The sequence below is a fragment of the Podarcis bocagei genome (genome assembly GCF_964188305.1).
Source record: "Podarcis bocagei genome assembly, chromosome: 5".
NCBI lineage: Eukaryota > Metazoa > Chordata > Lepidosauria > Squamata > Lacertidae > Podarcis > Podarcis bocagei.
In genome coordinates this window covers 58,721,945-58,743,533 of record NC_138129.1, presented here as the reverse complement: position 1 = coordinate 58,743,533, position 21,589 = coordinate 58,721,945, and the positions used below count along the sequence as shown (strand labels likewise).

Genomic DNA, 21,589 nt, shown 5'->3' with positions numbered 1-21,589 from the left:
TCACATTTATTTACAGTGGTACCTCTGGTTGTGAACAGGATCCATTCCGGAGGCCCGTTTGCAACATGAAAAGAGCGCAACCTGCAGCGGCGCATCTGCACACACGCGGGTCGCGATTCGCCGCTTCTGCGCATGCGTGTGATGTCATTTTGCGCTTCTGCGCATGTGCAAACGGCGAAACCCGGAAGTAACCCTTTCTGGTACTTCCAGGTTGCCGCAGGACGTAACCTGAAAGAACGTAACATGAAGCGGACATAACATGAGGTATGACTGTATAACATTTTTATCCCCCTGTCTTCCAAGGAACTCGTAACAGCATGAAAGCTGTGCCCCAGTTTATCCTCACAATAATTCTGAAAGGTAGGTAAAACTGAGAATGTGAGTGGGTCAGTGAGCTTCATCATAGCCAAGTGAAGATTTGGACCAGGATCTTCCTGCTCCAAGTCCAACATTCAAGTCAAGGGTGCTGGAAATTGCAGCTCTGTGAGGAGTAAACTACAGTTCCCAGAATTCTTTTTTTGGGGGGTGGGGACTATGTGTTGTAGATATGTATTGTATATGTTTTAAATGAATGATGTGGGTGTGACCTGTGCTAGCTCTCAAATTCTTATTTAGCTGTTAAATTCCTTGGGTGGCCTTGGACAAGTCACTACCTCTCAGCCTAATCCAGGCATGGCCAAACTTGGCCCTCCTGCTGTTTTGGGACTACAACTCCAATCATCCCTAGCTAACAGGACCAGTGGTCAGGGATTATGGGAATTGTAGTCCCAAACAGCTGGAGGGCCAAGTTTGGCCATGCCTGCCCTAGTCTATCTAACCAGGCTATTGAGAGGAGAGTAACCCTCTATAGGCAACCAATCTCCATGGAGGAAGGACAAGAAGAGTATGCATGCATGTGTATGAAAGGAGATAAGATTTGTTAGCCTTTAGTGTGCATCTTGGCCTGATCGCACTGAAAGTGTCCTGAAAAATCCTGGAGACTGCTGGTGTAGAGTGGAGACTGGCAATGAAAGAAGGACAGGTGCTACAATTCTGTGCTCGCTTGCTGGAGACTAAGTGTCACTGAATTCAGCAGTTGGGAAACAATGGAGGAGTGCACCTTTGGGGGTGAAGTCAAACTGTAGGAAGGTTACAGTGCCTGCTGTGGCTGTGGAGAGAGAGAGACATGTTTTGTGGCAGCTGGGGCAGATGAAGGCATCTGGCTGCGTGGCTGCAGATGCACCATGGTGTTTCTTCTCTCTGTGCTCCTCCAGCATTCATGTCATGTTTGCAGACATCTTTGTCATGCAGAGCTGATCTGCCAGTGGGCCTGGTGCCTGAAGCCAACTCCCTGTAGAGCACATCCTTGGAAATCCTGCCATCTTCCATTCTGTGGACATGACCAAGCCAGCATAGACATACTCAGGAGTGCAATTCTGTCCTGCTATGTGATGCCTCCAATCTTCCTGGCATCGCTCCTGGTGGTTGTAAGCTGCTCACTTCCAGAAAGCAGCATGCTCAACATGCAGGCCTGGTAGACCTTCATATTGTATTGGACATTAGCATCACATTCTCCCATACCCTTTTGGAGAGGCAAGTCATTGCCGTAGCTGTCTTGCCAATACCCTTGTCCAGCATCGATTGAAAGGTTGCTGGTAATGGTGGAACCCAGGTAGGCAAAATCTCCTCAAATGTGTGGTCACCAGAGCTGATGTATGGAGTGCTGGTGATGTTTACAAATCCAGAACAGGCTCCCTAAGATGGTTGGATGGCGTCTTGTATGCCTCCTTCCTGCAACTCCTGCAGCTATGCTGGTGTCAATGTATTGTTTTGTTTCCCTTTGGACCACATCAGTGAGGCCAGGAGCTGGGTCTTAGCATCTGAGCAGCCCAGGATCTCCAAACACACATTAATTCAAAAGAAATACATGTATGGTGAGGCTGTTACAAACATTACAGCCCTTGTGAGAAGCACTGGAGCTTGGAAACAGTTTGGGTGGCCTTCATGATTGGATGCACCATATGAAACGACTCTCAGCATGCTGATCCCACAAATCCCTCATCTATCGCATGATGCTACATTGCCCTCTCGACCCACGATTTTAAAAAAACTAAGCAGATAGTTGGCAATGGAGGTGGACTGCGCTTAATCCCTTTTCGGAATCTGCTTGTGAGCGTCATCATGAGGATCTGTTCCACAGCTACGTATTTGTTTGCTTGCTTGCTTGCTTTCTATGCCTCAAGTTTTTAAGGTCCGTGTTTTGTGTCAAGGAGGCAAAAGTCCCGGCGCGAGAAAATGTTTGGATAATTAGGATGCGCGTTTTCCTTTCAGCAAAATCTCACAGTCAGCGCAGAACCGACTTTAACCCGGGCTTAATTTTATTTACTTCATATGTTTGCGTGGAGGGGACTGTCAGCCGTGACTTCAGCGGGCCGAGCCCGGCCCACGGCGCAAATGAAACCCTGCAGGCAGCAACTCTCGGCCCTGAGGCGGCGCGCAGCTCGGAGGGCTGCCCTGCCAAAGAGTTTCAGCCTCCACCGTGAAGACACCTTTCGCCTCCTTCTTTTTGAGGCCTCAAAGGAGAAGGGAGTTCAGCTTTTCCTCGGGGAAGGGAGGGGGCTACCGGAATTGTAGTAACAGTGGATAGGTGGGAGGATGGGGGAAGAACAGCAACGGTTGCCGCTGCCTTGAGGCAGGTTGGCAGAAAGCAGCCTCCGCCGCCTCCCTCCCTCACACCGCGCCGCCCCCCCCGCGCCGCGCGCGAGCCTCCTTTCCCCTCCCCCACAATGCAGTGCGCGCCGCGGCTGACATGGCGGCCGGCCCAGATTGAGGCGCTTGCGTCGGGGCCTCCCAACTGCCGGAGCAGGACATGGAGGGGGACGCGGCCGGCACATCCCTGGGCTGACAGCCAGGTACTTGAGTCCCCCGAGAAAGAGAGAGAGAGAGGGCGGCGGCGGCAGACGGAAGCGGGTCGTGTCCCCCCCCCCGCGTCGCTCTTTCGCCCTCCTCCCGTGCCCGCTCCTGGCTTCTGCCCTCCTGGGGGTGGGGGAGGGGGGCTCTCTGCACCAAGGCCCTTCGCTGGCCTCCGCCACGGTCTCCCCTCCCCGGCACCCACTTTAAAAAGTCTAATCGGAGCGCCTCTTTTTGGGTGGGTGGGGGTCTGCCAGGCGCCCTCCTAGCTAGGGTCCTTGTTGGGACCCCACTTCCCCATTCCCTGCTTTTGTTTCTCTCCTGTCTGGGTGGGAAGAATAGAAAGTTTAAGGAAAAGAGGCCCTTGGATGAGGACTGTGCCCAGAGCGAGTTGTTTTGGTGTGTGTTTTTGTGTGGGCGGGGGGGGGGTGTGTTGATGTGGTTGGTTAATTCGGTAATTTAGAGGGGGACACACCAAAAAGTTGATCCTGCACGTGTACTTCTGAGGGCTAAGAGGGGGTTTGTTTGTTCCGTGGGAGCACTGTAAAGACGTTGGAGCGTAGCCTATAGAGGCATGTTTTTGGGAAATCGAGCTGTTTTTCTGACAGTGGGCTTAGCTGTTAACACAACTTGATGGGTTTCCTGCGAGGAGGGGCTTGACACAGATCGCCACAGAATAGCCCTTTCGCACTTGGGGCTTTTAATTGGGGGGCTCCCAAGTGCCGGTTTTAGTGTCTCTGGTGTTTGGGAGCCTCTCAGTAAAGCAAATGGGTGAATAGTGGGCTCAGTGTCATCACTGTTGTAAATTATTATGCAGCGCCATTAGCCTACAGGGCACTTTAAAGAGCTTAGTAACTACTACAACAAATAGGTTTCTACCTTAAGGCGATTGCACCAAAAAATAGCAGAGCATATTGTGCTATTTAGTGATGGTGGGTAAGGCTTCTGGCTTTCTGCCTTAGCACTGGACCACTTTCACGTGGAACCTTCCCACTATAAAGTGATCTCTGGTCAACATCTGGTTAAAAAACTAATTAGTTGTCTGCATTTTGCAAATGGGGAAAATCAAGGGTTCATGCTTCAGTAACAGAAGCAGGCATATATTAAAGTTACAGCTTTTGCTGTTGCACATTTCAAAAGCACATTATGAGGAGCCATGATTGATATGCAGATTTGAGTATGTATTCAGTTCCATTGTAAAATGTGAAATTGGTCAGTTTCATAGTAGAGCGAAAATAGAACAAAAATACTTATTGGGCCTGTTGTTAAATGGTCCTGCTTCTCTTCTATGCAATCATCTTAAGTATTATGACATTGTAATAACCTTTTGAATGTAAGATTTCACCACATGAAGGTTGAAAAATATTTGATATTGCTTGGGTTCACTATCAACCTTTTTAGGTGCCAGTCCAATAAAGAGCTGAAAACTATGTCACATTCATTTATGCTAACATCAATTTTTAAAAGGGCACCTGATATTTTTATGGTGGTGTTCACATGTATCACTGGCATAGAATTGTGGAAGATTCTTCCATTATTACAGTGTGAAAGAAGCATATTAGCCGATGTTTTCTCAAAATTTGGGTTCATAGTAGAAGTTATCTGTGGGAAAATGATTGCTTTTAGGTTTTAAAAGAATGATCTAGTTTACACATCATGGTAAACCATAGTTAATAATATTATGTTAGCAAGGAGATTGATTCTGCTTCACTCTTCTTTTACTTGTAGAGTCACTGTGGTGATGGTGATAATAATAATAATAATAATAATAATAATAATAATAATAATAATAATAATAATAATACCATGAGTTGGGGCAACAACCCAAACTCATTGGCTTAGCATTTTGTCTGAATTGAGAATTATGGTTTGTTTTGTGCCAAATAAACCATGATTGATAAGTCAAGAACATATCTTGGCTTTACATTGTGGTTTGTGTGGAGGAAAACTAACCACAATCCCATTTGGACATGATGCAAGCCAGGAATAAAGTTTTGTTACTCCTGTTCACATGAGGGAGAGTGAAGCAGAAACCATCTGCATTCCTGATTTAACTGTAAACATAACCAGAGCCTTTCTGGCAGCAGGTGATTGCCATTCTGTAACAAACGTAGATTTTCTGCACATTAGTATGCAAATTGGGTAAAACCCCAGTTTACAGCTGTGTGATACACTACCCTTATTTTGAGAAGCTGTTGTGCAGTTTATGATGTGAGAGACTGCAAGCAGTAAATGTCTTGTATGGAGATTCTTGCATGCTGCCAATGAACCCTGAACAGGGTAATGTTTGTTAGGAAGTTAAAGTTCATGTTGCAGTAAGTTCACAAATACTGAAATTTCCAAATACTGAAAGAATCAAAATCGGCTGAGCTAGGCAAGAGTGTTAATGTCACATTTAATAGTTATTGTGACTATCAGCCACAGGGAATAAGATCAACAATAGCGAGATAGAGTTATCTGTCTCCCGTCACCAGATTCCACTCCAGTGTCTCCAGTGAGTGCAGAGTAAATCTAAAGAAAACTTTGCTATCATTTATGTTTAGTAAAATAAATGACATTATGTCAGCCCAGATGTCCTTGTGATGAAGCTGTCCAAATTACATAGAAAAGGAAAGTGATTTTAAAAGCAAAAGAGGCATGTGGGTGAAGGGTGCAGAACTCTTCCCTCACTCCACATCTTATCTCCCTGCATGCCATTTCTTCAGGCACTAGTTTCTGAGCAGAGGTCACATACCATGTCTAGAACTGTACTCAGTTTTCCAAATGTGGCCACATCACAGATTTATACTGCCTTGTATTTAAACATTCACATGGTAGGCAACCAAGAATTCCATACACATGAATGAGAGGACTGGTGAAAGAGTGAAGGACTGCTTCCTCCCTCCTCTCTGCCCATGATAGAAATCAAGCTGTCAGAGGAGGGAAGCCTGCTTCTCTGTGCTTATAATAGAAATGTAGTGGGCAACTACAGAAGGGAAGGCACTAGCACCTTTTTGGGCTTATCTACAAGGCTGGATTTACATGAGGACATTGCTATATAGCAATTACAAAAGAGAAGGCCATTTTATCATAAAAGCCATCAAATTGTTGTCTTTTCCAACAGCTGTTATGTTTACTGAGGAGCTTTTGGTAAAGTGTTTTGTCAAAAGCTTTTTGAAATCTTGGATACAGTACCTACTGGATCACTGCATGTTCGTTGTGCTTTCAAAGAATTCAAAATCATTGGTAAGGCCAAACTTCCTGTTGTAGAAACCATGCTGATTCTTCCCCAGCAAGGCTTTTTCATCTGTATAACTGTACCTTTGCTTATGCTTTCTATCAATTAACCTGGTATGGAAGTTAGGTCTCTAATTCCTCCTGAATGCATTCAAAGGGGGGGGGAGCCTATTTTTAGTGACAAGCTGCACCTTTTTCTTAGAGATCATGTGTTGTGTTTAAAGAAAGTCACAGTTAAAGAAAAATATTTTTGGCAATTTGCTAAAAACTACTTGTGGGTTTTTTGGGTTTTTTTGTTTACTACTGCCAATTTACATTCGTTTTGCCAGAATCTGTGGTACTATAGGGAGGAATTTGGGCAATAATTCTTCTTTTCAAAGGAAGTCTTCTTGCCCTGCGTTGGTTTCTGATCTTCAGCTTAAATTGGATGTGTTTGGATAATCAAATTTTGCCTTACTAAACTAAGATAAAAATGAACTTTGTGCATCTACATTCAGTTGCTTTGCTCCTCACTTCACACAAGTGGAAACACAAGCTAGAATTTTGCTGTAGCTTCTTGTTATATTTGAAGTGGGAAATTACGATTAATGTTTTCAAAACAACCCTGGACGTGAAAACCAGCTTTAAACAATTACTTCATATTCTGGCTTACTTGCAGGCCATTTCCTAGTCCAGACATTTCTCAGTTTGGAAGTTATGGTTAACTGTGGCTCTCTGGCTTATCTCCCCACTTGTGTGAAGGGAGGAGCAAAGCAGCTGCATACATGAAGCTTGTTTCTCTGGGCTTCTATAATAATGGGTTTAAATAGCATTCAAATATCCTGATACTCCTTCTCTCCGCCCCCCCCCCCCGAAGTTTCCTCCCAAGAAATGAAGTGCCACTGTACTGGATTGGAGCTGCAGTGCAGGGATAGTCCCCTTCACACACCTCGTGCAATTTTTCTCACTTTAAAATAGCCACATCTGCCCAAAGCTCAGATCTGCCCTCTCAAGGCAAATACTTTTTAGGGATGGGTGAATTGAAACTAGGAAAAATAGCACTGAGAGAAAGGGTCCCCCCTTCCTGCACCAAATTAGGTTTGTTAATAGGCAAACTTAGTTCATTAATCATATGCTTTTTTATTGAACTAGTATTATTTAAATGGGGTGGTGGGTAGGTGGGTGGGACCTGTGGTCCCCCTGATGCTTCCGGCCAACACGGCCAGTGATCAGCGTTGATGGAGAGCTACAGGTTCCCCATCCTTGCTTTTAGCTCTCGACAGGTCTAATATTTTAGTTCCTTCTTTAGTATTAAATGTTATTAAGCTTTTTGTACAAGTTGTAGTTCAGTAGGTTTGGGTTTATGTGGTTTTGCAATAATTCACATCTTGATATTACAACCAGTTGGTAGTGCTAGTGGAACATAAGTGAGATTATGAAACCTTAAAAACCAACAGGAAACGAAAGTGAAACTTATCTACAATTGTCTGAGTCAAATCATAATATTAATAGAACCTCAAACATAGCAAGTTTCAGGTTTAAGCACCAGGTGGCTAATATCTTTCTCTCTATATAAAATTTTAAGTAGCTTAAGTTTGTATTCATGTTTTAAACACAAGAAAGAAATCCCAACACTGCCGTGTATTTCTGTTGTAGCAATGTAGTTGTCATTCCTTTCCTATCAAGGCAGTATCAATGGTTAGTGAACATGGTTAGCCCCCCCCCCCAATTGATCAATTTCCCCAGCTGATGTCAGCATTTATATACCGTAATAATAATTTGCTCCCTGTTTTGAGCAGGTTGAGGTGGGTTAGGGTTACAAATATAAGCGAATTAACAAATAACTACGTAAATGAAGGATAGTTTTTATTCTGAAATCATTAATTGTTATCTCATTGCTAAAGCCAATGTTGCCCTTTTATTAACCTTTGAGGTAATTTTAAAAAGCAATATTTACAAGATATATTTTATTGCAACTTTCAAGTAGTCCTTTTTGTGTTACATATCATTGTTTTGACACTGTTGCAATACAGTGTACTTTTCTATCTCTCTCTGAACTTACAATGAAAAAACTGAAGTGAAAGCAAACTTATTTTGGAAGTTGTAGAGGTATAAGTAAAGCAGAGGCCTATGTACGAATGCTCTGAATTTTTTTTTAATGTTTGTGAAAACATTACTAGTTGGCAACATTTCTACAAAACAATTGTAAGAGTTTGGAGCTCTAAAATGTGGCCAGTTAGGTAGAAGTCCCTGGGAAGCCTCAAGGAAGAGCATGCCTAGCATAATATGCTGAAGGATATTTCTCCCTCTGCTGCTTTAGTACTTGCGTTGCCCCAACAAAGGGCAAAGGAAAATTTCAAAATTAATGGGCAGAGCAAGCTTAACACAGGGCCTGTGAGGTGCAGAGGCACTGCCACATCCAAAGCTTTGCTGGTTCACAAGCTGCAAGCTGGCATAGGAACAGAACCTTTGGAATATCTCCAGGGTTTTGGATTCAGTATCACCTTGTTTTGGGGCTCTCTACACTCTAGCTTACTACCCACTTGGTCAAAGCTAACTGACCCTCTTCCCCTGCAGGTTGGCGGAGAGAATCTCTGCTCCATCCTAATCACCCCCAGCCAACAAAATATGGAGGAGGGTTTGGATTGTGCTCTTATTAAACTAATAGAGGATATTTCCATCACACCATGTGAATGTTCCCTCCATTATTCTCCCCTCCGCCCGACATGCTTAGCTTTAGTCTCTCATTGCAAGCATTTTTGATATTAATTTAATTTAGGACTATGTTTAACAATGTAAGGGTTTCTTTGTGTTCTCATTCTCAATTTTTCTCATCAGACAATCAGCCAGATACCCTGCCTGAACAGAGGATTCTGCTCCACTCCAGTTGTTGCAAAATTATATTTCAAGTAGTCTCAAGTAATAGACGAAGCAGGTCTTCTCAATAATGGAAGAGGGCAAGAGCTCAAAAACTGGAAATCATGACACAAGAAAATCTGCCCGAATTGTCTGTGAAGAAAGCAAAGCTGTCAGAGTTACAACCAATCAAAATTATAAAACTAACAAAAATGACAAATCTATAAAAGAAGCTGGAAAAAGTTCTTCAGGTGGGAGCAGTTGCAAAAAGAATAAGCAGAATGATGTTTGTCCTGAGAAGTCAGGAGAAAATAAATCATGTAAGACAAATAGTTGTATTGCTGGATGTAAAGACATGGGGTCAAATATTCAAGATCAATGTAAAGCAAAAAGGTTACCAAATGTACCAGCAGAAGTAGATGATCCGAAACAGATAAGAGCTCAGCACATGGTTGAAAATCTTTCAAGCTCCCATATTTCAGAGAATGGTGCTAGCACAGAAAGCTTACCATCTGCCCAGAGAAGGAGTTCTGAATTGGAAAATCCACCTGGAGATGATATATCCAAAATTAATACTAATCAGCCTGGGGACTCAGTCAAAAGTGGTTTGGATCTGGGACCAATGGAACACAAATCTGAAGACTCCTGTGAGTGCTTTTATTATTTCTTTTAATTTTTTTATTTTTTATTTTTTTTATTTTTAAAAATCCAACAGTCTGAAATGCATTTTGAATGGCTTTAGCTTTGTGCATGTTAGTTATATCTATACTGTCAAGTGTGGTAGAAAAATGTGTTTTGTAATGTAAGCTTGCCCCACAACCTTTAAAAGTACAAAAATATTTTTTCTGTGTTTCAGTGCAGAAATAATTATAGCTCTGAAATAAAACATTCTCTTGCATTTTGCTCAGTCACTCTAAGTTGCTATGATAGTTTCTAAGCAGCTATTACGAACCTAGTTTTTAGCTAATATATAAGAATAGCTTGTCTCTCCCCCCCCCATGTATGCCTACTCATACTCCAGGAAGAGGTGATAAAATGGAATGCAGCACATCAGATGGCAGGTGTAGGGTCACAATTTTCAACTCCTCTATGTTAAAAGCAAACAAATAAAATACATATGCATGCATCTCCATTCAAATAGAAAATTGGCATACCAGGCGAAGGCCTAGTCAAATCTTGCTCCTAAGTATTTATAGAACAAATCAGGGGCATAATTCAAATGTAGTATCTCCCACATGCCGCCTAAAACATGGCACTCCATTTTTCCACCCCATTCTGTTACATGTGTAGACCCAGTGTGGATCAAGTATGTCACTGCTGTCTCTGTGTGCTATAGCATTCATTTCTTTATTTGGTTTTTTGTTGTTCAAATTTTAAATCCCTCTTAATCCAATCAGGATACCTGGGCAGTTTACAAAATACTAATTAAAAGTAATAAAAGTAATTTTAAAATAGTAATAATAATAATAATGCTAATTAAAGTCAATAAAAACAAAGTAAAACAGTAAAACAACACACAAATTTGAAAAACAAGTACAGTACGCAGTATAAATACAGTGGCAGGTAATAAGTCCATGAAGACTTTGGGCAATCAATTTCCTCCAATCGCCCGGGTGAGCAGATGCTGTAGCACTGAACTATATGTCTTCATTTGAAGTGATGTGTGAACCAGGCCTAAATATATCATGCAACATGCAATTGAAGTTAATAAAACGTTGCATATTGGTTTAAAATAATAATAATTTCATATACAGTAGTGCTTTCTGAATTGCTCTACCTGTTACGTTATCTCGGTAATTCTAATAGCTCAAGGGTATGATTCTTGTTAATGAGGCTGAGAACAATAAAAAAAGTTTTACTTTTTAAAATTCAGCTTTATTTCTATGCTTAGTTTCTCATAATTATCAAGGAGAGAGCATATTCACATGTTAGGATTTCCAATTTATTTAATTTTCCCTTAGCTTACATTTAAGGTAGTCTGGAGAAAACAAGTTAATAATCAACTTTGCTCCTCCTTTCATTAGGTAAAATAAAGAATTCAGATTCTGCTAAAGAAGCTAATTCAGAGGCGGATTATTTAGAAAATATTGCTGTAATTGATGAATCAACATTGACGGCCGAACAGCAGCTAGGCTTGAAACAAGCAGAAGAGCGACTGGAAAGAGATTATATTATTCGCTTGGAAAAAGTAAGTAAACTGTACAGTTTTCTTTTTTAGGTGATGATTTTTTTCCACTTACCATAGCATGTCACATAATTCAGAAGAAATTAATTAGCTACTTAATTTCTTTAATAACGGTGGAGTGTGAGATGGTTCTCTTTAAGGAGGTAGAAACAGTTTCTAGAAAAGACAGAGGCTTATCCTTTGCTTTTTCCCCCTTATAGCAGATGTTGATTTGTACTGTGTTTTCTCATAATCAGTGGGAACACAGATTATATGCTTTTCATTTCAGTTGAGGTTTAATCACATGATAATTTGGGTGCATAGTAACCTTGGGGGGAAAGGCAGTTGGTCCATGACAAGCCAACATTTGTGTGTTTGCCACCACTTGCCTAATTGATTTTGGGTAATGTCAGGATACATTATTTCTGAGCAATTTTGGGTGATGTGTAAAAAGCTGAATTTTGTGCATGTTAGCCAGTGGGCATAACCATTCTGGCAAGTGCTGTGGGTCAATGCACAGGCTTTTTCAGGGCAAGTAGAATTTTTCTTTCTTTCTTTCTTTAAAAAACTGAAGGCCAGTAAAATATCTGCTTTTTGTGGCCCCTTGCCTTCTCTGGGCCCCTTTTCCTTTTTTAAAAAAAACTTACTTTTTCATGGGGCTTAGGCTTACTGTGCTTATTCTTTTTCTATTTGGCTGGAGAGGCTCAAAGCAGTTTCCCACCTTCATATCCAGGGTAGGTCTCACTGTTGCAGAGCTTTGGAAGTACTTTTCTGTTGAACTCCTCATGATCCCAAGTCCTTTTACTTGCCTTTCCATATACGTCTCTGAGCCTTGGTGCTCTGAATCTTTCTTTTGCCAATTCTTCAAACTGCCAAGAATTTTCTCTCTCTTCAGAATGAGCAAAATTGAGTGCAGGTACTGCATCTTTCGTTAAGATTTAGCTGATTCTAGGTTTCTGGTATTTTATGATTTCTAGCATTAAACAAGAAGAGCTGTGTTAGTGGTGTCATGGAAATATGAAAAATATGAGTCTAAACTATTTAGAAATGTGTGAATAAATTCTTCATACCCCAGTGTGAACAGCAAGGACAATCCCCATCTGCTATGCTGCTTGCTTAGTAGCATTTTATTATCGTCACAATGGAAAATAAAACAGACATAATTAATTGGCTGCTGAATTTTAAATGTGTGGTTTTTCCACAGCGCTCTCCAGAGTACTCTAATTGCCAGTACCTATGCAAGCTCTGCTTAGTTCACATTGAAAATATCCAGGGAGCTCACAAACATATTAAAGAAAAACGTCATAAAAAGAATATCATGGTAAGTTTTAGATCAAAGCTTGGAATTTTTTACCAGAATTATACTTACTTCAATTGCTTCATATAACTTCTAAGAATTATTGGCCTGAAACCAAAGTAAATAGTTAAAGCACTGTAATCATAAGCCTATATTGTAGATGGTGGGGAAAAAGTGTTTTCCTATTGTCTATTATTGTGCAGATAATTCTGTCTCTAGCTCCCTCTGCCTGCCCCCATCTGTTGCACTTAAGATATCTTGTTAAACAAATAAAAAATGTTAAGCACATAAAATATTAATTTACATGAACTGCTTCAGTGCATCACTGCTGCTCCTCCTCATCTTGAGACAAAATGAAAAATAGAGCTGAATGTCATCAGTACATTTATAATACCCAAATACTAACAACATGGGTGACAACACTGAACCTTGCAGCATCTCTATAAGATAATTCATGATGTGCACTGGAGCAAAAGTTGTGTAACCCTATCTTAGGGTGTTTCTCAGATATCTTTAATGACCTGTTGACATTATATCACTTTCATGGACAGTTTTTGCTATAGGCTGGCATTAACAGGATTTAAAGAAGCAAATAAAAATGGGTTGAACATGGAAATTCTTCCAGTGGTAACACTATTCTTTACCACTCATAATATTTTCAGGAAAAGCAAGAAGAAAACGAACTCCGTGCTCTCCCTCCCCCTTCCCCTGCACAAGTAACTGCCTTGAGTTTTACGCTGATGGAGGCAGCAAAGGAGCAAGGCATATCGGATAATGATTTCAAAATCCGCCAGGAAATTGTATGGGATATGGAGAAGATAATTCAGCAACACTTACCAGGTACCTAATGTAAATTCTTAGTTTTCCTTAAGGAGATTGTTTGCTGAGAATACAGTTTGGGTCTACAATCAGTTTGACTTCCATGTATTCAATTGTACATTAAAATACCAGTTTTGGAAAGTTGTAGTACAGGATGATATTGGTGGTTTCTGACATTCTTGTATCTTTACTTTCTCTTCCTTTATGGAAAATTAAAAGGTTTGTTGAAGATTATTATTTAATTGAGGTTTTCATGTAAAAATTTTCAGGCAGATGAAGCCCAACCTGATTTCCCACAGTTTCTCAGATGTGCATAAATGCTTTGCTTCTGAGTATATAAAATGAATAATTTTTCTTTCATTGTTATAAAGTACTTTATGGTTAGAAAAGCAGAAATTTAAGTATCTTGTTCATATTAGGAAAAAACAGCATTGATTCACCGGCCATTGCAGATCTTCTAGTTAGAGACAAAACCAGAACATATAGTTGAATTGATGAGAGCAAAATACCCTCAACATTTGCATGGGAAAGCACCACATTTTCAGTAATGAAGCTGTCTGTATCTAATACCAGTGTCTGGTAATTACATTTTATATTGTGTATTCTTTCCATACCAGTGCAGTTAAATGTAACACAGAGATATAGTAGACTGACAGATCAAAAGCTGTCAAGTGTACAGTGTTGTACCTTATAATGTGAGATGAATATACATTTGTCTATGTTGCATATGAAGGGTTCCTGTAGCATCTACCTGCAATTAAATAGGTAGGTGTGCATTCATCATACATAAAAGTGTTCCACATGTTGCTAAGCAGCATGGAGTTCATGCTTATACACCTTAGTATTAAATACATTTTTTTCTTGGAAGTAATCCCATGATTACACACAATGCTAACATTCAATGCTGAGAGCATATGACTTTATCGGGGGGGGAGGTAGAATAAAGCCTTTATCTGTGTCTGTTGTGTGTCTGGACTGGAAGAGACTTGTAATGGCACTTGAGTCAATGCTGTGTCAGTTTGCACTTGTGGGATTTATTTGAGCAAACTATTTAATTTTTGCTTTTCTAATCATAAAACGCCTTATAACCAGAATTAAAATGGTATTCTTTATACAGTCAGTAGCAGTAGAACTTATTTCTTGTATGTTTGCTTTCAGATTGCATCCGTAGTATTTTGAAAATGGTTCAAAATTTTGAAATGATTATGAATGCTACATGATTGCTTATGGAACCCTTTCTTTATTTTCAGAATGCTCATTGAGGATGTATGGATCCTGTCTAACTAGATTTGCTTTTAAAACTAGTGATATTAATATTGATATAAAATTTCCCTCCACGGTAAGTTGAAGAAATGTCTGTGACATTATCATGCTAGAAATGTTTCATGTCTATGGTCTCAAATATATTTCTCACTAGTATAGATTTCTGTGATGTCTTGACCTGGAATTAGTAAGTGAGCGCTCTCAGAAAGTTCCATGATAACTTCCATTCTTTCTCACTTATGAGAAACCTTTTCCCCACCAGTTTATTTATGAGTTGATAAAGGAGTGAGGGAGAATTCCCAAGGATAGGCCCTGTCCCAACTGGACAGAGTTGGTGGTGCACCCATATACATGCTTAAATGAAGAGTAACTGGTAACTCACAATGGCATAGCTGTAGCATAATTAGGGATCTCTTCATTGTACATAACTGTTGATTAGATTCAGGTTCCAGGAGCAAGCACATCTGGCTCTCTGGGCCCTGTTAGTACATGTTAAGACCCTGTACTGTGCTTGTTATGCAGGTAAGCAGAGGTCTGGATCATACCTGTGACTATTAATAATACAATTGCCTTCCTTCTTTTGATAGAATTAAAATGAGGGTAAAATAACCTTCTTCCTCATTATTTTAGATGAGTCATCCGGATGTTCTGATACAGGTGCTTGATATTTTGAAAAACAGCGGTAAGAGCTCTCCCCCCCTTTCCCCCTCACTTCATATTCTGATTTATTTAAGACGTTTATATGCTGCTTAAGTTTCTGCATTGCTAAACAGTGTCCATAAAAACAATAATAGAGAATGGGATGATAAACAATAAAAAAATATTGTAATTAATTCTGGGTATGTAACAGAGGACATAGTAACCTCCTAATTGCTTATATTACCCAGATAGATTTAAAACAGTTTGAGAGAACTATGGAAGATTCTTTTATTTCCTGATATGCTCTTCTGTTTTTCCTCTTACAGCTTCTTACTCTGATGTGGAATCAGATTTCCATGCCAAAGTTCCTGTTGTTTTTTGTAAAGATGTTAAGAGGTTTGTGTACTTTTGTTTTACGTGTTCAAGTCAAAAGGATTATTGATGAGACACCATCTTACGTTTGGCATTTTGCAATCGATTACAAAGGATAGAATGTAGTTCTTTACTTTGAAGCTAGCTCCAGAATTGCTTCCTCCATTTTCCAGGTGTAGGAGCTTTTTACAAATAGCACAGAAACAACAAAGAGTACAGTTCACTCAAAATTTTAAGCACTTTCAAAGTCCTGTTGATTTCAGTGAAACTTTTGAGCATTTCCCCCATCCTTCTATTGAAACTCTTGAGACTTAAAATGCATAATGTTTTGGCTGGATAAATAGATTTCCGTATCTGCGGTAAGCAATCAGCATGAGGAAAGAAACCAATGCAAGACTAAACATATATGCTGAGAACTGCATGTTTTTCTTTTTGATCACTCACTGAGGGACAGTGGTTTAACTTGCAACTTTTCTTAAAATTTGTTTCAATCTCAGTGGTTTAACTTGCAAAGTAAGTGCTGGAAATGATGTGGCCTGCCTTACAACTGATCTGCTAGCTGCGCTTGGCAAACTGGAACCAGTTCTCGTTCCTTTGGTGTTGGCTTTTCGTTACTGGGCTAGAGTAAGTTTTAAATGAACATATTTATTCTTTGCATGTGTACTTAATATGTACATGCAATAACCTTTTACAATGCTGAAATGAACCTGTACAGATTAGATTAGATTAATTCTAAAATGATATCTCTTTTTCTGAATCGGAAATAATACAGTATTTGGATAAAATGCAAAGGGCTGAGCACAGAGCCTCCATGTACACTTTAAGGCTTCTGGATGTGCCTTGGGGCTTCTCAGGCATCCCCTTCTCACTGAAGCTCCTTGTACTCTCTACAAGATGCACTGGAATATCAGAGGACCTTTTAGCTGCCTCTGGAAGTGGAGCTCTGGAAATGTTTATTGTACATTCTACATAGAGGAATATTTGAATCTTTTTTTCCCCTATCCAAATTGTGTTACATCTTTCTTTGTACAGGCAGTGACTATTTTGCATGTGTCTGATTGACACACAACTGCCAACGCACAGGCCGTTTTGACCCGGAAGAGGGAGAAACTGGGGTGGGCTTATGTGTGCTCTGTCAACACGCACACGGACAAGGCACCAAACCCCTGTGCAAAATGGTCACCACCTGTACCTGAAGTAGACAATTTAATTCTACAGATAGGGAAAACAATATACTGAGAGGGAAATTAGCATCTCAAAGGTGAAAAGATGAGCTCAGTCTTGAATTGAGGGAAGATTCAGTTGATGAAAGAATGAAGTAGTGCAGTTCATAGCTTGAGTAAGCATAGAAAAGAATGGGTAATATCAAAGTTACCCTCATACTCAAAGTAGACTCTAATTAAAACTTGTGAATATCTGGATTTAATGTGTGTCTTCCATGTAATCCATGTTTATGTAAATGGGAAACTGTCTGGATGTTGTCCAGGTCAACTGATTTAAGTGAATGTGTATTAGAAGTATTATGTAGGCCTTTATTCTATGACTGGAAAAAATGCTGGCTAAATTCAAAATTTGCAAGATCTACTATGTGTTGCTGGAAATATATACAAAGCACCAAACGAAGACCTTTCTTCTCCCTTTTTGTAGTTGTGCCATATTGACTGCCAGGCAGAAGGCGGGATACCCTCATATTCTTTTGCCTTAATGGTGATATTTTTCCTTCAACAAAGAGAACCACGTATACTACCATCATATTTAGGCAACTGGGTAAGTTGGTTTTTTTTAAATAAAAAAAATGCAAGTGAAGTGTCTGGATTCAAATAAATTTGTGATTAGTTCTGTGGACCCAAATAAGGAAGTCAGAACTTTCCACAGGATCTATCTAAAGTAGCTTTTGTAACTCCATTGGCAATTTATATCTAAACATAATTTATAGCATAAAATAAATGCTTATTTATTTTATGGGCCTTTTCGGTAGAGGGCCTTTTCGGTAGTGGCGCCCGCCCTGTGGAACGCCCTCCCATCAGATGTCAGAACGATAAACAACTACCTGACATTCAGAAGACATCTTAAGGCAGCCCTGTTCAGGGAAGTTTTTAATGTATGATATTTTAGTGTTTTTTTGGTTTTTGTGGAAGCCGCCCAGATGGGCGAGGTACAAATAATAAATTATTATTATTATTATTATTATTATTATTATTATTATTATTATTATTTATTATATATTTGAATGTCTTATATGTATAACACTTGCTCTTGTTCTTTGAAAAGGCTTCTGTTTTATTTATTTTGCATTGTTTAGATTGAAGGTTTTGATTCTAAGAAGGCTGATGATTACCAGCTGAAGGGCATAGAAGATGAAAAATTTATAGTGTGGGAATACAAACCATCAAACAATGGAGCAGGGAAAAATTTGAATGGTGTTGAAGGCAAAGCTAAAGGTGAACAGCACAGAGGTGGTAACAAGAGTGCAGCATCCTTAGAAACAGACACCCAAACTAATCCAAAGGAGAAGAATGGCAAGGTAAGCGAGTCTGTTTAAATGGAAATTATTCTTTTCTTTCTTGACTCTTTTCTTGATAAAATTTAATGACCAAAGAACCAGAAATTTAAGCTTCCATTTTCTGCTTCTTTCAGTCTCCTTTAGCATTGGATACACCACACCAGATATCTCTGGGACAACTGTGGTTAGAATTGTTGAAGTTCTATACACTGGAATTTGCTTTGGAAGAATATGTTATCAGCATACGGGTACAAGAACTTTTAACCAGAGAGAACAAAACCTGGCCTAAAAGGCGAATAGCCATTGAAGGTGGGGCACTGCATTTTGTAAAGAGACTTTGGGAACTCTTGCCTTACTTATCTAACTTTTTGTAGATAAAACACTGTCTTATGCTACATTAGCTACAAATGTGGAAAATACAGCTTTTCTTTGTATAACTGTCATATACTTGACTTTGTTGACTGGCACTCATCTGCCCAGAATAATTTGGAAAGGTTACTTTAAAAAGTTTACTTTGAATTTGTATTCAAATATATCTGTAGTTAAATATATTGTCTTTCTAGAGGAGAAATGGACTCAAGCTGCTGGTCTTGAACTATAAGCAATAATTCTATTGAGGCAGGAAACATGCCATTCCCTTTTATTCATTTTTTTATGCCAGAATATTGTGGCTGGAGATAAATCCCTAATGAGTGATAGCCTTGTTATTCCTGTATTTTTTTATATTAGGCCCAGTTCATATGCAGTGCTAAGCCAAACCATAGGTAAAAGTGAGTGAGCATGCAGGTATACAGAGGGAAAAATCACAGCTGGTTTGCTCCAAAACTGGTTCTGCTGCTGCTATGTTATGTTATGCTATGGTTTGGCTTTAGCATTATAGATGAACCACCAGCTGTAAGATAAAGTTGGTTCTTGGCTTACCACTTACCTGGGAAGACAAACGGTACGCCTGAGTTTGGATGTTACATTAACTGAAACCATAGCTTAGCTCTTGGTAGCACAGCAGTAGCAGGACCTGGGGAGGAGCAAAGCAGCTCTGTTTTTTCTTCTAAGTATCTTCACACTCGCTTGTTCATGTGTAGCCATGCTTTGACTCAGTGATACGTGTGAACCAAACCACAATACTCAACATTGTAAGAAAAATGGTAATATTCAAATGAAGTTATTCTGCATAAAATCTATGGACAACAGTATAATATTTACATAATTTCAGATCAGGGTTGTGACCTGATTAATGAAATCACTTGAGTTTTTTCAGATTTAATTATATTTATTATGTTTTATATTTATTAAGTTTGAAGGGTTTGCATTGCAACCATGGGGTAAAAGGCAAGATAGAAATACTACAAATAAATAAAAATGAGAAAAAGTTAATATGAAGGAGAAAGCTGAAAAGCGAGTACTTTCTTTGTTTTAAGACGATTCAGGCATATGTCCAACAGGAATAATTCTGAGAAGCATACTTGCTTGCATATGGAATGCCATTTTTTAATATGGCAGTTCCCACCTGCAGGTTTTTTTTTAATTGCTTACAAAAAATTTTAATAAAAAAGGTGTCAACTGATTAACCAGGTACACCTTTTTAGTAAAATGAAAATGTTTTCAATACTTTAAGTGATTAATAAAGTAAAATGTTGCAGCCCTATTTAAAATATGGTATGTTGATATCATACTTGAAGGTCCTGTTGAACAACAGCAGCAAACGTATTACTGGTTTGTCTTTTCATAGATCCTTTTGCACTAAAAAGAAATGTTGCACGGAGCCTGAACAGCCAGATGGTATTTGAGTATATCCTGGAAAGGTTCAGGACAGCATATAAATATTTTGCATGTCCACAGAATAAAGATGGGAGTAAGTCTAAACTGGATACCATGAAGAAGGAAAAGGGGAAAATTGGTAGCAAAAAAACTGGAGAACCTGTAACCAACTGTTGCCTTCTACAGCAGGCCAACATTACAGAGAAGCAGAACACAGGCCATGCTTGTTTTATACAAGAGTCTAATGAATGTAGTGAAATGGAACCTACATCCAGGAGATGTACTGAGAACTTGGAAAGTTTACTGGTAAAAAAGCCAGAAATTGAAAACATAGACTCTCAAGACAAAGAGGAAACTGTGTCCCTAAGTACTAATGAATGCTGTGAACTACAACAAAAATCTAAAGCTAAGAACGATCAAGAGCCTTCAGATGAAGAGGAGCTAAGCCAACATTGTGTTTTTAGTGAACAGAGGTCTCTTGATGCAGATTCTGTTAGTGAATTATCTGATGCTGAAAGTCTGCAGATTTCAGTAACGGAGTATCCACAGAAGAGTATGTGCTCAGGCACCAGCACATCAGCTACCTCGCACAACTGCAAAGCAGTAGCAGAAATTCAAGACAGTAAAGATGAAGTCACCACAGAAGATATGCATTATGTGTTTGATAAATTTATTTTGACTTCTGGAAAGGTAAAGCAGACTCAAAACTTACTTTAACTTTTTAAAATAAAATGTTTTCTCTAACCGTGTTTTAAGATCATTGCTAAAGAAATGTTTTTGTCAGCAGACTGATTCCATTGACTCTCATTACCAGAAGAAGACCCTTGATACTTTCTAGCTATATGGCAATGATGCCTTCCTCTCAATTTTTATTTAACTAAAGGCTGAATAGAATGAATCTGCTAAAGCCATAGGTCCGAACAATTTGTTCCAAAAGTTTTAGACATTTAGACAAATCTCTCTTGACATTTTTAAGTGTCAAGTTGTTCCTACTTGACTTAACCTTCACTGCAGTGAATCCTAAGAACAGTGAGGAATCTCTTGATGAAAGAAGAATGAATCTGCCTTCATAAAGCTTCAGTCCTTTCTACCAGGCCAGCTTTCTTCAGATAACTAAAGGGCTTCTTTTAGAGGCAGAAGGGCCACTTTCTAAAATTCTTCCAGAAGCCAAGAGTTGTTGAATTCACAGCAGAGCCCTTTATTGATGCTCTGTATTTTCCTTTGGTTTGATGAAATCAAAGAGAAACATAATAGTGCTAGAGAGAATGCCTCTGTCTTACCTCTAAAGCACATATTTCTTGAAAAAGTATATTTTAATCTCACTTTCATGTGAACTAGTTTCATTCCTGAACTAGTTTTAAAAAACCACCCACAGTAGATAAAGCCTTTATGTATTGTAGCAGCGTTTAGCGTTTTGACCACTATTCAGAGTTTTTGGATTTTTTGTGAGCTATTATGCAGTAAGGACTAAAACTCAAAATGCTATGTAAGTCTTTCACTCCACCCTCAAACCTACATGTGGTTTTTCTCCATCTTTCCCATTCGTTTCTTCTTTCTTGGGCTAGGAACTTGTGCAGTTTGGGTGCAGAGGTAGTAAATATTGAACAGTTTTATCATTGGACAAGGCAGGGGACCTGGGACTAATTGCAGCATTATTTGAACCAACTGAGGAATATGAAATATACATGTAAATTTGCTGCCTTCTTAACATGTGAAACAGGCTTGAAAAGATAGTGACTTCCCTAAAACCGACCAGTGAGCTTGCTGCTTGCATCTTGTACTTTTTCCCGTTGGAACATTGTTGTTGTTGTTTAGTCATTCAATCATGTCCGAC

At 39.4% G+C, this 21,589-nt stretch overlaps 2 protein-coding genes across 2 annotated transcripts in view; one reads left to right on the top strand and one right to left on the bottom strand.

The window, feature by feature from the left end:
- Positions 1-21,589, bottom strand: part of PRPF38A (pre-mRNA processing factor 38A) — a 178,898-nt gene that overhangs the window by 136,045 nt on the left and 21,264 nt on the right. The window lies entirely within an intron of this gene.
- Positions 2,765-21,589, top strand: part of TUT4 (terminal uridylyl transferase 4) — a 33,843-nt gene continuing 15,018 nt past the window's right edge. Inside the window, exons 1-13 of the mRNA XM_081195355.1 lie at positions 2,765-2,891; positions 8,923-9,587; positions 10,965-11,128; positions 12,309-12,425; positions 13,064-13,241; positions 14,471-14,559; positions 15,114-15,165; positions 15,449-15,518; positions 15,992-16,118; positions 17,142-17,261; positions 17,797-18,018; positions 18,132-18,306; positions 19,727-20,445. Of these exons, the coding sequence (XP_081051481.1) occupies positions 9,032-9,587; positions 10,965-11,128; positions 12,309-12,425; positions 13,064-13,241; positions 14,471-14,559; positions 15,114-15,165; positions 15,449-15,518; positions 15,992-16,118; positions 17,142-17,261; positions 17,797-18,018; positions 18,132-18,306; positions 19,727-20,445 (2,589 nt within the window). The 5' untranslated portion in view covers positions 2,765-2,891; positions 8,923-9,031. The remainder of the gene's footprint in view (positions 2,892-8,922; positions 9,588-10,964; positions 11,129-12,308; positions 12,426-13,063; positions 13,242-14,470; positions 14,560-15,113; positions 15,166-15,448; positions 15,519-15,991; positions 16,119-17,141; positions 17,262-17,796; positions 18,019-18,131; positions 18,307-19,726; positions 20,446-21,589) is intronic.